The following is a 15,038-nucleotide window of genomic DNA, read 5'->3' on the forward strand; positions in this document are numbered from 1 at the left end:
GGGTTGTTAAAGCAAAACAATGTGGTAAAAGAGTATGAAGCACTGAAGGGATCTGAGTTGTGTGACAATTTTCTGCATAGGTTTATAACCACAAGGGACCCACTTTACATGACATGCAGTTAGGACCACTATTCAAAGGAAAATAGATTACTGCAGCTTTAAATTGTAAAATACAAAGTTTACAACTTCAACAACCTCTGTAGGTTAGTCTTGCTATTTTTGCATCCATGTGATTCACCATCTAAAGTCTAATCTATTAAACTTATTAGAAATTCACCCATTATATATTCAGAGACACCTAAGTATATCAGAAGGATAGAAAATGCATAGAAATTCATAAAGATGACATAGATTTGTTTTTAGCAGAGGTCTAAAAGCTTAAAATGAAGCAGCAACAATGAATGAACTTTACTTGTTTCAACTGCAAAGTTTGGTGAAGTTAAATACAGTGACAAACATGCTGTAGCACTTTTCACGATACCTGTGTGAAAAGTAGTTTTTCATTATTAATGAACAGGCTTTTTTTATTTTATTAAGTGTATTCTCACTAGAGAGAAAAAAAGAGGAACACCATCATCAGTTCAGGCCAGAGTGAGATATTTTGGTAGTCATGTACTGTTGTGGGCTGCAATCCTTCTATTGTTAAATTTAGGCTACAATCCTTGTTAAACACATTTTATCAATACCTGGAATCTGATACACAATACTGTACAGCTTTGCTTACTGTACAAACTTTGTCTGAATAGAACTGCATATCACTTTATTTGTTGTTTGTATTTATTAGTTCTGTGAGATATTCTTCTGTATTAATTAAATAAACTAAAGGGTAAAACAACTCTTGACACCATCATATAATAATAAGTATTAGATAATAAGTATGAGAAATGAATGAGAACAAAGGAAAACACACACTTGACAGTTAATTCACGAGTGCAACAAAGGAGTTACCCCTGAGAACCGTCTAATCTTCCTCAAATCCTCCGAGTTGCAGAGCCTTTCAGGATGACAGTCCTCTTATTGCCTCAACGACAAATGAGTTGTCCACCAGGGGTTTGATCAGGATCACAATGACGTCAGTCATACGCAAAGCCTCTCTCGTTAACCTGTCCTGATCTTTATTGAGCACGGTGTATGGGAGATTCCTCTACGACATCTCTGTTTTCCATCTCTATTATTAACCTAAAGGGCCCAGATTGAGCCTCAGACACAATCTGTTAGAGGCATTGAGCACTGACCTTGCCTTAGCCAAAAGCTTTACCAGAAATAGCAGCCTATATCATTACCTGGATGAAATGCTAATACCGGTTTCCATTAATATGATTATGCATTGTCGTCTGTATCCCTTGGATACACTGGAATGATCAACGCACATGATGAATGATGGGTTGTTGTTTTTTTTTTTAGGCTTTCATAGAGATGCAGACACATGATAGAGTGTGACATGTTATCCATTTATGTATTTCATATTACATAAATGGTAGACAGGTCAAAACAAGCATTGTTACTCATATATATTCAAGTGTATGTGATGGGACTAGGCTTTAACATTTATATTTGGACAGGAAATGTAGCATCAGCTGTTTTTTTTTGTGGTTCAGATTTAAAAACCTGATATATTGATATATTAATTATTATATTATATTACTATACTCAGGCCTAGAAAGATCAAAGCCCATAAAAACAGTCCGACCAGAAGGTTAAAGGTTCAGTGAGCTCAAACAAACTGTAGGTTGTACAAAATGTCATCTGGCCATATTTAAAGGCAAAAGTGTGTATAGCAGTAGTTTTGTAGTGTTGATGCTTTTGGATCGTAATTGTAAAAATAGCGATAAGGATGCACACTTTTGGACAGTCTCAAAGGCGTTCATGGATTTGTGCAACATCTTTTCAAAAGTGACAGAAGTAGTTGTGGGCAGAGGGAAGCTGAAGAGAGAAGTTCATATCAAGTCTTCCTTTCACACCTCTGCTACCCTGGCAAATCGGTGTGTAAGGTGAGCATTAGTTTGGGACTACCTGTTTTGGACTGTTAACTAGTGACTCCAGCTGACTGAATGTTTCTACCTGTCTACCTTTTAAAGTTTTGGCTAAGTTTTTAAAGGTACTTTTCATTGTAATGGTCTTCCTGGTCTACCTCTGTGTAATCTGTTGTAACTGATCATTTGCAAAGTGTGACATAACTTAAAGATTTTTCCAGGATGCTAAAATGCATGAGATCAGTTTTATGAGTTCTCTTCAAGTGTTTGAATACTGTTTTAATGAATACTAGTTTCATTTAAGAACCATCACCCATCTATCATACATCAGGACAGTGAGAATGCTTTTGCTCAGGCTTGGGGTTTCTTCTACCTTGCTCTTTTCCCATCTGCTTGCTTGATAATTCCTTTAGTATGCAGTAGTTTAGTGTGCTAAATTTGAGTACTACCAATAGAGGAATTACAGTTTAAAAGTGTATACAAAGTCACATGACTCATAGTTGGGACTTTGTTGAGTTAAACCCACAAGTTTTACTAACCTTTGCAGATCATTGAATGACCATGTATTATGCTCATCATGTTGCTATACATTTCTAATGCAGGAAAGGGACGTTTGTAGAGATCAGATGTCTCAGCTGTTGTGGATGTGGAGTCAGCTGTGCATTAATGAACTGTTCCAGGTTGTCCTGCCCGAATGTGTCGATTTAGCTCATGTCTCAAATGGGAATAGCACCATATACAGTAGGCGTATCTACTTCAAGAATATGCTTAAAGGAGCACGCCATAATTTTAGGAAATTTACTTCACTGTGACAGTAAAGACAGACCGCTCACTTGGACATCTATTTTGTTATTCATTACACTGCCCATCACATCTGTTTTCAGATTAATATTTTAGGTATATACTGCTGTGATCATATTATATTATTCAGATATCAGTATATATTGTATAGATTATATAGGTGTCTATATTTAGCACACTCAATTCAGACATCCATGGGCATTAATGCACCTTATTGTCATAGCAATACTATATGTATCCTGTATATATCTATCTAAATATACTTGTTTTGTTGTCACATCCAGTTACAATGTCTGTAAAACCCCACCAACCCTGAACTTAATGATTAAAGTAGTGATTAGTAGTGATTATAACTTAAAATGAAGTACTGGTGAAGTATTCAAACTGTTTTGCCCATTTATTTTCAATGTCCACACATTATGTTGAAGACAGAGGTTGTGTTGTGTGATCATTGATTCCCAAGAGTTCAGATCTTTGGCCTTAATGATTTAATTATGAATGTGTCAATGCAAAGAGCATGTAAATAACTGGACTTCACCTATTTAAAGGCAAAACAAATGTAATTCTATTTACTAATAAATATAAATAATAAATTGAGTAAAGACATCTGATTGTTGTTGGATATAATGCTGGAAATGTTGGTGTTTTATCATCTAAAGATGGCATCAACACGTTACAGGTTTCATGTCCATACAGTAGTTAAGGTTTAAAGTCCAACTGAAATCTTTTTTAGTCTACAACATAAAGATTTGCTCCCTAAATCACTTCCTATTCTGTATTCTTCTTTGAATGAAAAATCAGGGACCAGAATTTTAGATTATTTCTGTTTTAGATATTTGATTTCATGATTGTGCCCCCTAGTTTTACATAATTTTGAATAAACACTGTTCCGCCCTCTCATTATATAAGCTGGATATTTTATTTCTCCAGCTTACACTGAGCCTGACAGCATCCTGCTACACAAAACAAGAGCCACAGACTCTCAACAACAACCCACATTAACTCTCTCCTGCCAAAGTCTCCTTCTTATCTAACTTACAAACATGAACACACGTCTTGTCCTGCACCATAGCTTATTGAAGGAGTGACCAAACAAACGTTCACCATAGAAAAGTTCACCGCTAATGTCAGTTAGCAGGCTAGAAACACATTAACCAGACTGTAGACATACCTGAAAATGTCTTTAAGATCCCTGTTTGTGACACATTGCCTGTCCATTACCTGTAGCTACAGCAGTTTGTTTACTTTGTCTCTATTCTGTACAATATTATAGTAGATTGCTCACTAATGTCTATCAAACAGTCTCCAACATGCGCCCCCAGCTGCCTGAATTGAGAAGGAAAATTAATGATATTTCTCTAGGCCTTTTTTTTTTTTTTTTACAGATACATTTATATACGTTTGATTGAAGTGATTGAATTTGATTTCAGCTGGACTTCTTATTCCTGCCTTGGAATTTGGGGGAACCATAAAAACTTAGTACATTCTTACTCTTATGCTTAAAACGTTGCATTATCTTTATAGATACAATGCAACCAGTAAGAATCCACAGAGTTGGTCTTTAATCCTAAATCTTAAAATCGTAGCTACTTTTAAATAATTTTTTTTTTAAATGTACTGTATGATTTTGGTTTGAGGCTCTGTTACTGCACAAAACTGTAGTGTTACTTTTTTTTAAAAAACTTTTTTGTCTATTACTTTTGTCCACAGACTAAATGTAAAGTATGGTTCCAGCTCAGTTAAATGTGTACCTTGAATCTAAATCTGGAGTTCAGTCTATTAAACCTCGAGGCTAACCAATGTCAGACCAGTTTGAGAGACAGGATGAGATTTACTTCTTGTGTAGGAACTATTGACTGTCTCTTGTTTTGTTTGAAACTGGAAGGTAAAAAGAATACAAGCAGCGGTACTGGTAGGATGCTGCATGGCTGGCAGTGAGTGCAAGAATAGTGACAGAAGGTAAAGATAATAAAGTGTTATCATTTTCAGCTTGTGAAATGCTTTTGTTAGCCTGTTAGCTCCAGCAGCTTATGCTCGTGCACCTGCACAGTACAGGATGTTCAGTCCTTTCTGCTTTTCGCCACAGCATGTGAGTGAAGTTTGCCGTGCCAAATCTGCTCTGACTGCAGCTTTAGGACAGCAGTGTGGTTTTTGGTTTGGTGGTTGGTTTCAAGAACATCAAACTGAAATAAACTTGGGGCAACTGGACATATTGTTATCTCCTGCAACACAAAACAAACCCCCCAAATTTAATGTATTTTCAAAAATACACTTTAACTAAATATACTCCAAATTTGAGCTACTCTCTCTCCTTTCCCTTATACTGTAACTGTCATATTGCTTTACATGATAAAGGGTAGGTTTACAATTTTCAAGTCCGTCTTAAAACAACAGTCGGTTGCCCATATGAACACTGTAAGAGGTTTTCCTTGCTGTAATCATTCCTCCTGTTCATACTGGCTATTAAAAGATCCCCTTCAAATGTGCTTTCAGTGTAAGTGATGCGGGCCAAAATCTACAGTGTATCCACATAGTACAGTCATTTTGTGCAAAAGTGCATCTAAAGGTTTATCTGAAGCTTATGCAAAGCTTCAGCAGTCTTGAGTTAGTCATATTAGGTGGATATGTGCAACATTTACTGTCTTTTAGCATCAAATTCCCTTTTCATGTCTTTACTCGGACAGTTATTCCCTAACAAAAAGAGGGACTTTGGCACTAAAAGACTGTAATGTTGAGAGATATCTACTTGATTTAACTTATTTGGATGACTGAAGCCTCATATTAGCTTCAGATAAACTTTTAAATACATTTCTATGTCTATGTTTGGTATGGAAGTAGACATTTTGGAGTCAGTTGTACTGTGGTAAATAAGATTGCTGCTTTTGGCCATAGTGTTAATGTTGGCAAGTTGAGTTAGGCAGCTTGATAAGTATTAAATACAAGATTAAAAGGCCAGCTTGGTCTGATTTTGCAGAGTGAAATTGAGTTAAGTCGTTCTAAATATATATTTTAAATCTATGAGTGGCCTTGTGAGATTGTCCTGTAGGCCTGGCTTTAGCAGGCAAAAGTTTGGCATTTGGGTGACCCTTAAAAATCATTTGGTTAATTTTTTGAGAAATATAGAAACTTTTTTGATGGATAGAGGTTCTGGTTGCTTCTGTCTTTTCCCTGTCTGTCTCACACTCACCCTCTGCATTTATGCTGGGACCTTGACGGAAACTAATTTTATAGAAACATGAAGCTAACAACGGTCTCCTGCAGCTGAGTCTACTTCTTATCAGTTTCTGCTATCTAAATAACTAGCCATCCACCCAACTAGCATCCTTCTAATAAGGAAGTCACCGTAGATAGTCGCCATCTGCACCATGTCACTTCTCCACGTCATACTTACAACAGCCACTAGATGGCGTCTGATACACAAGCGAATATAGATCATTTTTGGTGACTGAAATAATGATGTATAGGGTGTTTTTTCTTGGGAGGACAGGTTCTAATTAAACGTGTAGCTTGAGACAGCACATTTAGCCAGGGTAAATGTGTCTCTCTCTGTAGGTGTGTGCTGAGCAGTCACCTTATCAGGCAGAACGTTAGCAGCCGTGGGCAGCTGCTCTTGGGTTTTCTGCATTCAGAGGTGACTTGCTAGTCCCTCCCCCACTGGTTTCTACTTTTGTAAGCACTGATGTAGGCCAGCACTGTCTAATTTCTAGCAGTCATTTTGTAGGTGTATGTTTGAAATGGGGCCATCCACATGCATCATCATTTAATTTTTCAAGCATTACGTCACCCACTGTGGGCCTGGACCTTATTTTACCATCGTTTTCAATCAGACCGATTGTTCCAACTCGAAATTAACTATGAAGATATTGACTGTATGCCCTGCTTGTCATGGTGTGGAGCTTAAGTACACTCTTGCAGAGCTAAAAAACCAAACACCTCACATGAATTGCTCACTTCAATGAGACACGAGTCAAAAGACCTGCAAGTTTCCAGTCACAGTGAAATGTAGACTACACATAAGTCACACATACTCCACCACAATATGTTAAAAGACATACTTTGAAAACTTTTAGGCGTAATATATTGGGTGACTGTCTTTTAAAGTAGAGATATAATTGAACTTGTTATGGAGGAAGTTATAAGAGCTTCTTCAGCATTAATTATTATCAAAGAAAGATGTTGAAAAATAAAAATGACAGATATTGCTCTATATATTGATTAATTATAGGTCTACGAATTCCCAATTATGTTTCAGGTTTTTCTGTGCCGAAATGCAGCAGGTCATGTTGTTTTTGCAAATCTGTTGTTTTAAATATTTGTTTGTTTCTGTGAATATATGGGGTGTCTTTTGGCTTTTCTAAGATGCCTTTTCTGCAAGTATAAAAATATATTGTGTGTTGTATGTCCCACTCTAGCCCTGTGCACAAAATGTCTTTCAATTTTCAATCCTGTAAGGCCAATCTCAGTTGACTTTATTGACTTATTGCAGTAAAAAAACATTTAATTAATTCACAAGAACTGTTCTTGAGCTGCAATGATTAGATTATAAATAAACTGGTTAAAATTAATGAATGTATTCTTAAATGTGAATATGTTCTGGTTTCTTCAGTCTTCTGTGACAGTAAACTCAGTATCTCTGGGTCGTGGACTGTTGGTCTGGATAGATCAAGAGGATGTCATCTTGGACTTTAGGAAACAGTGATCAACATTTTTCATCTTCTGACATTTTACAGGACAAACAACTAAGTGATCAATTGAGGAAATAAACAACAGATGAATTCATGATGAAATTAGCTGTTGTTAGTTTTTACATATTATCAATACATGTTTTTATATCTTGGGTAGCAATAGTGGTCTTATATTTTATTGCATATATTTCATTGATTCATATACATATGTCATTTAAAACACGTGTCTTCATGGAATTGTGCATTGATGGGTACAAATGCTCAAGCTTATGACAAATCAGTGTTTAATACACTTTAACTAAAGGCTCTCTTGTGTGTGATGAAAGGTTTACATTGTCAGAGGTCGTCAGCTGTTTGACACAGATTGATTTTTTTTTGAAAGCGGGACATAATGAATAATGACTACAGGGAAATGTTGTTAATCCCAGCACTGATCATTCTGTTGCTACTAGAGAGATGAAACCTTATTGTCTTGATAGTGTTAAAGCATATGGATTCTAAAACACGGACTAAACAGAAATATATGTTTCTGTAATTGAAAGAAAAAAGAAAAACACCTGTAGTAAGCATACAGTGTTTACCTTTTTCTAAGAAGCACATGTTCACCAAGAAATACTAATTAAATTGACGAAAAGTAAATAATGATGTATCAGGGAGTGCACTGTGATAAGAAGTATAAAAATGTAAGTGATTATTGTTTGCTATGTATCAAAGGTTATAAAAGAACATTTTAATGCAAAAATACACATTTTTTTAACTTAAAGTACAAGAAATATGACATCATGACATTATTTTGCATTTTACTTGTAGCTGTTAATATCTACTGACACATTGTAGTGATAGTTTGATAAAAGCATGTATGTGATCACATGGTCACCTGTGTTCTTATGGATTTATTCACTCAATTTGTTTCCTGCTGTCATCCTTTTCCATTTCATTTCTTTGGTCCATCATGAAATAGTCTTCTACTGCTGCTTACCAGGAAACATCTCTGGCATTCATTTAAATGGAAGCAAAATGTGAACACAGCAGCATATTTGAAAGGTTGCGTAACTCAAAAGGTCTTAATAGGGTTATGGTTACATTGAGGATGTAATACTGTGATAATCAGGTTCCTTATCAGTGTGCATGTGAATGATCCTCTGGGCTTATAAAACCTGAGGGAAATATATAGTTTTACTAAATACAAAACGTATCAAATAGAAAATAATTACTTCTTAAACTTCCTTTAAACAAAGAGGATTTAACACAATGCTTCATTTTGATAATGTAAGGGAGGACACTACAAGAAGAATTTATTACGACTACATAAATAATAATTCTGGTCATGTTTGAGTCAAGACCTGGTTCAAAGGTAGTCATGACAGGAACAAATAAGTTACATTCAAGAGTAAAATAGAGACAATAGTGTTAATGTCTTTTAATGCTGGAGGAGTTCTTTATAACAATGTTAACAATAATAAAGTTTATTTATATAGCACTCATCTAGTGTGTTAGAACATAGAAGAATCATTGAATTTAAATATGCATATCAAAGCTTATAATTATCTTAAAATATTTTGCCCCCCTCATGTATGTTAACAGGGTGGACAAAATATTAGGAACACTTTTCAGTATAATGCACAACCACCATCCAATATAACCTCAGTTAGTAAACGAAGTAGAATGATCAGCTTTACGGTGATGTCAAGACAAACTGAAAATGTACAAGCTTCGTAAAAGTAGAATATATGGCAGAGCTGTTGTATTGGATTGCATTAGCTTGCATGGGTGTTCCTATAAAAAGTGCTCGGTGAGTGTACATACATACACACCTACACATACACAAATACACACTTGAAAGATAAAATGCCAGAATCAATGAAGTTATAAAAAAAGCTTTGTGATTTGTGATTTCAAAGTGGATACGTTTGATTTCATTTTTAGGATCAAATAAAGATGAGGTCATTCAACAAGTAAGAAGTGATTTATTTTAGTACAGGCTGATTGGTAAGGTACAGGTAAATCTATCTTCTTTTATGTTTGATGTTCAAAATCTTCATCTTGCTCATGAACTCTTAAGCAGAGTGGATGCTTATGGTCACATGGGTCATATCATGATCTATTAGACTGTCACCATTTTCCAAATAATAAACAATTAAGCACTGATCCCAGAAATCTCATTTGTAGGGGAGACCCGGTTAAGATGATAGCACGTATGAAGCAAACAAAAATAAACAAAATAAGACAAATAGAAGAATCAATCTCTTTTCTTTGCTTCCAAAATTTAATTTCACAAAAATGTACTAACGTGTGCAATATCTATGCTTTTATGATTTTATCAAGTCGTGGTTGTATTATATTTATGACTTTAAGCAATCCTTTCAGGAGCTACAAGAATAGCCCTAAATCATGTAGTGCAATAGTGTGTCATACCAGTTTAACAGCTGATATTGCTATTGATATTTACCTTCATGTGTATCAGTCTCAGAAGCTTCCCAGTATAACCACAGCTTTCAGCCAATAACCACTAAAATGTTACACTGGAGTGAACAGGCGTTAAGTGATCTTACACAGTGGCGTTGTGACAAAGTGGGCGAAACACACATTTTTATGCTTGTTAATGCTTGTTTGTATCAGTTATCATTTGCAGACACATACTACATCTCGGTTTGTTTGTGTTTTTATTTTGTTAAAATTCACATTCCAGCAAGTTTTTTGGTTAAAATAAAACACAGACATGTATTAAGTTTAGTTATTGTTTGTTGGTTTAGTTCTGAGTTTCATAAGTTAAACATTGTCTGTCTTTGTTACTCACTATACCCACCATGTGCTCAACAATCAAAAAGAAGCGCCAAACTACTTCCTGTATTTACACACTGGTGACATCATCAGTGATGTCAGTGAGTTGCACTAAGTATGGGGGGGATTTATTTTATTTAGTTAAATATTTGGTTTAGTGTTGACATGATTTATTCTTGTTTTAGGTTTATGAGGATTATTCTAAGAATTATGTGTTGTAAATAGGTAAATAGCGTTGACTGATACAAGTAGCATTGTTAAGTACCAGTTGATAAAAGGGAGAGGACACCCCTACAGTAGAAATGGTTTGGCCTAATGGAGTGGAGGGCCTATTTAAGGGGAGAGATGGAGATTTAGTGCAGGATTCAGAGGATGATGGTGTAGTTGTGTTCATGTGATCATGCCTTAGTTTGTGTATCTTGAGTTTTTACACTTTTAAAAAAAAAAATTTAAATCATTTTTTTACTCATTCTAACAAGAGTCTGAGTCTGCCTCCCACCACCTTCCTAGCTAATCAGGTCAGGCTACATCCTCACAGGAGATGGAGAGGCAACATTTATTTATCCAGGCTATCGAGGGATTTGAGTGACAGCTCCGTCTATAAGACTATCGCTGTTCACTACTGTCTATCTGGACATTAACTGTATCGTATGTTATTAGCATGGTGGATATCTTTCCTTTATCTTCAAGTCTTACCTCAACCCACTTTGAACTCTGGGACTTTTTTAGTTACTGACAGAAGACAAAAAAAGAAAAAAAGATATTATACTATACTTATAGGATACTATATTCTTTTTTTTATTTTTGTTTGTTACAATCTTTTTCTCTGTGCAGAACAACATTAAAGTTAAAACAATATTGTGCATTGAGGACTCAGTACCTACCTTTGTACATCATCTTTTTCCATTACAGGGTTTGTGTTTATCATCAGTCTTACCTGTGATTAAAAAAAATAAATAAAAAAGGTTGAATACAGGTAGAGCCAACAAAGAGACATTTGTTGATTTGAGTGAAGACACATTTCATGCTGTAGTGTTTGATAGTAAAGTGTTTTTTCATTAAAAGTAAAACAAGTGAGTTTTTTTTTTTTTTAATACAAGCAGTTTTAATATGTTGCAAATTAGGGCTACAGTGACTGATTTCTCTATTTATTGATTTATTATCAATTAATTTGCCAATTACTTTCTCTATTAATCATTTGGTTGTGAGCATTAAAGGAAACATTATGTAACCCTAACCCTAACCCAATTGTTTTTGGAGCTCTCCCTCACTGTGTTTTTCCCTTTCTTCCCAGGGGAAGCTCGTAAAGTACTTCAGCCGCCAGCTGTCCTGTAAGTGCAAAGTGGCCTTAGAGGAGCGAAGTGCCGAGCTGGAGGACTTCCCTCGCCTCGGCCACTGGTTCCGCATCGTCAACTTGAGAAAAGAGGTCACACAGGTAAAACAGAAATGCTGCTCAGACCCAGTGTGTTTCCCTCACTAATCATAACATGTGGCTTTTAAATGTTAGTTTAAATAACAAATCTGGTATCCGATATATATTTATAACAACAAATGAACAGAATACAACCAGGCTAAACATCAGTCAGGGTTGAACACTCACACTTTGACATTGTATGGTATAAAGTGATTACTGCCTGGCATATGAGTGTGATGTGTCTGAGGTTTGTGTTTAATTTCAGGGAATTAAAGATCAGTTTCTTCCTCTAATTAAACCCAGAGGTTCAGTGTATCACTGGCCTTTTGTGTCTCTTTCATTTATGTTTTCTCCTTTTCAAGCAGCATATCCATGGAAGTTTAAGGCATTGTTAGTGTATTAAGCTGCTGCTCTAATGGCCATTAAATGCTGACTTAACAAAAAACTCCATTCAAATAGTTTTTACCACAAGAAGTTTAGCATTTGATAGTTGATTTTATTTCCTTTTAATTTGCGTCTTTGTGTCAAGTTGGAGAATCATTTTTCCAAGTTAACAAGGCTAGTATAAAATATATTTAGTATATTTATATAGTATATAGCATATCTTTGGGCATGTTTACTTCATTTTCATGTGTCTCCTTCCATTAATCAAAGAATTTCTGTCTCAAGAGACAAAGATTGTGGCTTTAAAGCTTTAAAACCCCTTTTTTGGAGACCTATGGGCTTATGATATGAGAAACAAACACTGTGTTTGAGTTTTTATACAGTCTATAAAATCTCACTGAATAAGTTGTGTTGCCATGTGTGGCTGAAATATTTTTTAGGTGCATTTTTAACTTAAAACCAAGCGTTTTCATTTATTAATAGGCAGTCTTAATGACGTATGTGTGTTTATCTGTATTTGCACGTCATTGTGTGTGTTTTGCAGGAGATGAGCCCAGGTGAGATGACTCTGGAGGGCCTGCTGGAGATGAGTGAGGATCAGGTGTGCGAGCTGCTGCAGAAGTTTGGTGCCAATGAAGAGGAGTGTGCCCGACTAAACGCCTCCCTCTCCTGCCTCAGAAAGGCCCACCAGCTCGGTAAGTGTTTCAGCAAAACACACAAAGATGAGGACACAGAAACACCTGCGTACACACATAAAATGTCCTGAGATGAAAATACTTGTGTCCTTTTGAGTAATCACCATTTAGTGCCTGTGTGTAAATTCAGCTAGAAAATGAGTTTTTATTAAAGCTATTTATGAATATGAACCTACTAATAAAGATGTTTTTGAGGGATTTCCTGATAGCAAAGAGGTCCGTTTTTCCTCGGTGATTTACTATAAGTGGATAACACAGTGGGGTGACATATTTGACAAACTAAATAAAACCTCATATTAACTGTTGGTGACAATGTTGCTCAGTGAAAGATTCATACTGTGTAAAAATGTATTGCAGCATTTAATGTGATGCAATATGTAAAGGAGAGAGGGATCAAATTAGTTGAGTTTCCTAAGTTGCCATTGGTGTCAGTTGGTTTCAACATGATGCAGAAATGTATATCTAAGTTGTTAGAGGTGTATAGTCCATCATAACTAATATAATAAAAAAAATCATCTTTTGTTGCATAATTCAAAGCAGCAACCAATGTGGAAATTTTCTTCTGGTGTGTTCAAGGATGCTCTGACTTTTGACACTTGAGAATAACCAGCTCAACTGCAACTTCTTTAATGTAAAAAAAGAATCAATTTCACATTAAAAAAGTTTTGAACACTTGTCCTCCATATTTGATTTCCACACATCTTTCCTTATACATTTTTTTTACATTAGGTAAATGCTTGAGCAGTGTTGAAAGTCCCAACCACACATGCTTTCAAATTGTTGTATATTACATGCAGTCATGTTACTTAGAGAAGCAAGCTATCAAACTGTGATATAAAACAAAAAATGCATCAAAATCAATATCTGCTTAGAAAAAATGTAATCAAACTAAAAACCAACAGTACTCCTTAAAAATGGTTTGAGGTTAAAATATGAGCCAAAGCCAGTAACTCTATAAGACTTGATATATGAATGCAAAAAAGTAGATTTGTTGTGAGGGATTTTAAGATTAAGATTAAGATAATGAATAAATGATGCTATTGGCTCACTCTAACATTGCAGAACATTTAAATTGACAGGGATGAGAAACCAGATAAAACAATAAATCAAACCTCATTTGATTAATAATGAGAATATAATAAATATTAGATCAATATTAAATCAAAAATATGTTAATATTGCGCAACATATGAAAAACACTGCTGTATGAAGAATTACAAACACTGAATAGAGATTGTTCAGATTAACATGTTTGCAGCAGAAATGGAAAAAGTAAGTAACCAACGGGAACTCATTCTAAAGTCTACTCAGAGTGTAAACATTGTGCCAGTATTACCTGCTATGTGCCTCAAAAATCACTGCAGTACATGCAAATGTGATGAAACTGACTAACTTCTCCTTTGCTCAAACACCCACAACTAACATTACAACTGTCAACAAAACAACAAAAGATATTGGCAAACTATGATTTACATGCAATGGTTTTAGAGTGACTCCCTGTAGCGCACTTCTACAACCTCATTCACAAACTCTGGACGTTATACCAACACACCAGAGACCAATACCACTGATTACGCACTTCATTCACAATTGTCAAAATCAGTAGGGGTCTGTTCGAAACCTAACTGACGTCATTTAAAGTATAGTGTGTTTCAACTGCGTAGTATGTGATTTAGAGTATGTGAGAAGTTGCATTGTGGGTCATCGTGTAATGTACTACAGTGTAAACGGTCTGCTTACTATCTGGTCGTTCAGTGTGTAGTGTGTAGGATGGAAGTATGTAGTATAGAAGTATGTAGTATGTAGTATGTAGTATGCGGTTTCGAACACAGCCAAAGACTGCGAGAGAGAGAAAAAAAACAGTGGATCTGCACTACTACATCTCACCAAAAATAAGATGTAAGATATAATGGGGAAACTTACAGCATTACAGCAGCAAAGTGTATAGCAAAAATAGAAAGAGCATCAGTAAAGAACAATAAATAATAAGTAAGTAAAACAAGCAATATGAAAATTAAAAATAGTAACAGTATGTTGAGGGGAATATTGGTCCAATGATAATATACCTGAGTGTGATATTGATATTGCACAGGTTTTAAAGTGGAAGAATATATTGCACAGTTGAACTCAAAGAAATATTACACCTGAAATACTGATATTGCACAGTGCAGTTTACTTGCCATAAGAGGGAACAACTTTAACCAAAACAAACAAAATGACTGCTTATAGCTCCAAAACATGTTAAGATGAGCCCCCGTTTCTCATTACCTGGCTGTAGACTGTGGCAAAAAAGAGAATTCACACA

At 35.3% G+C, this 15,038-nt stretch overlaps 1 protein-coding gene across 1 annotated transcript in view; it reads left to right on the forward strand.

Annotated features, from left to right (window-relative positions):
* ksr2 (kinase suppressor of ras 2) overlaps window positions 1–15,038 on the forward strand; it is a 97,878-nt gene that overhangs the window by 2,749 nt on the left and 80,091 nt on the right. The window contains exons 2-3 of the mRNA XM_053324612.1: window positions 11,535–11,675; window positions 12,583–12,737. Coding sequence (XP_053180587.1) covers window positions 11,535–11,675; window positions 12,583–12,737 — 296 coding nt within the window. The remainder of the gene's footprint in view (window positions 1–11,534; window positions 11,676–12,582; window positions 12,738–15,038) is intronic.

Source organism: Scomber japonicus, chromosome 9 (genome assembly GCF_027409825.1).
Source record: "Scomber japonicus isolate fScoJap1 chromosome 9, fScoJap1.pri, whole genome shotgun sequence".
Lineage (NCBI taxonomy): Eukaryota > Metazoa > Chordata > Actinopteri > Scombriformes > Scombridae > Scomber > Scomber japonicus.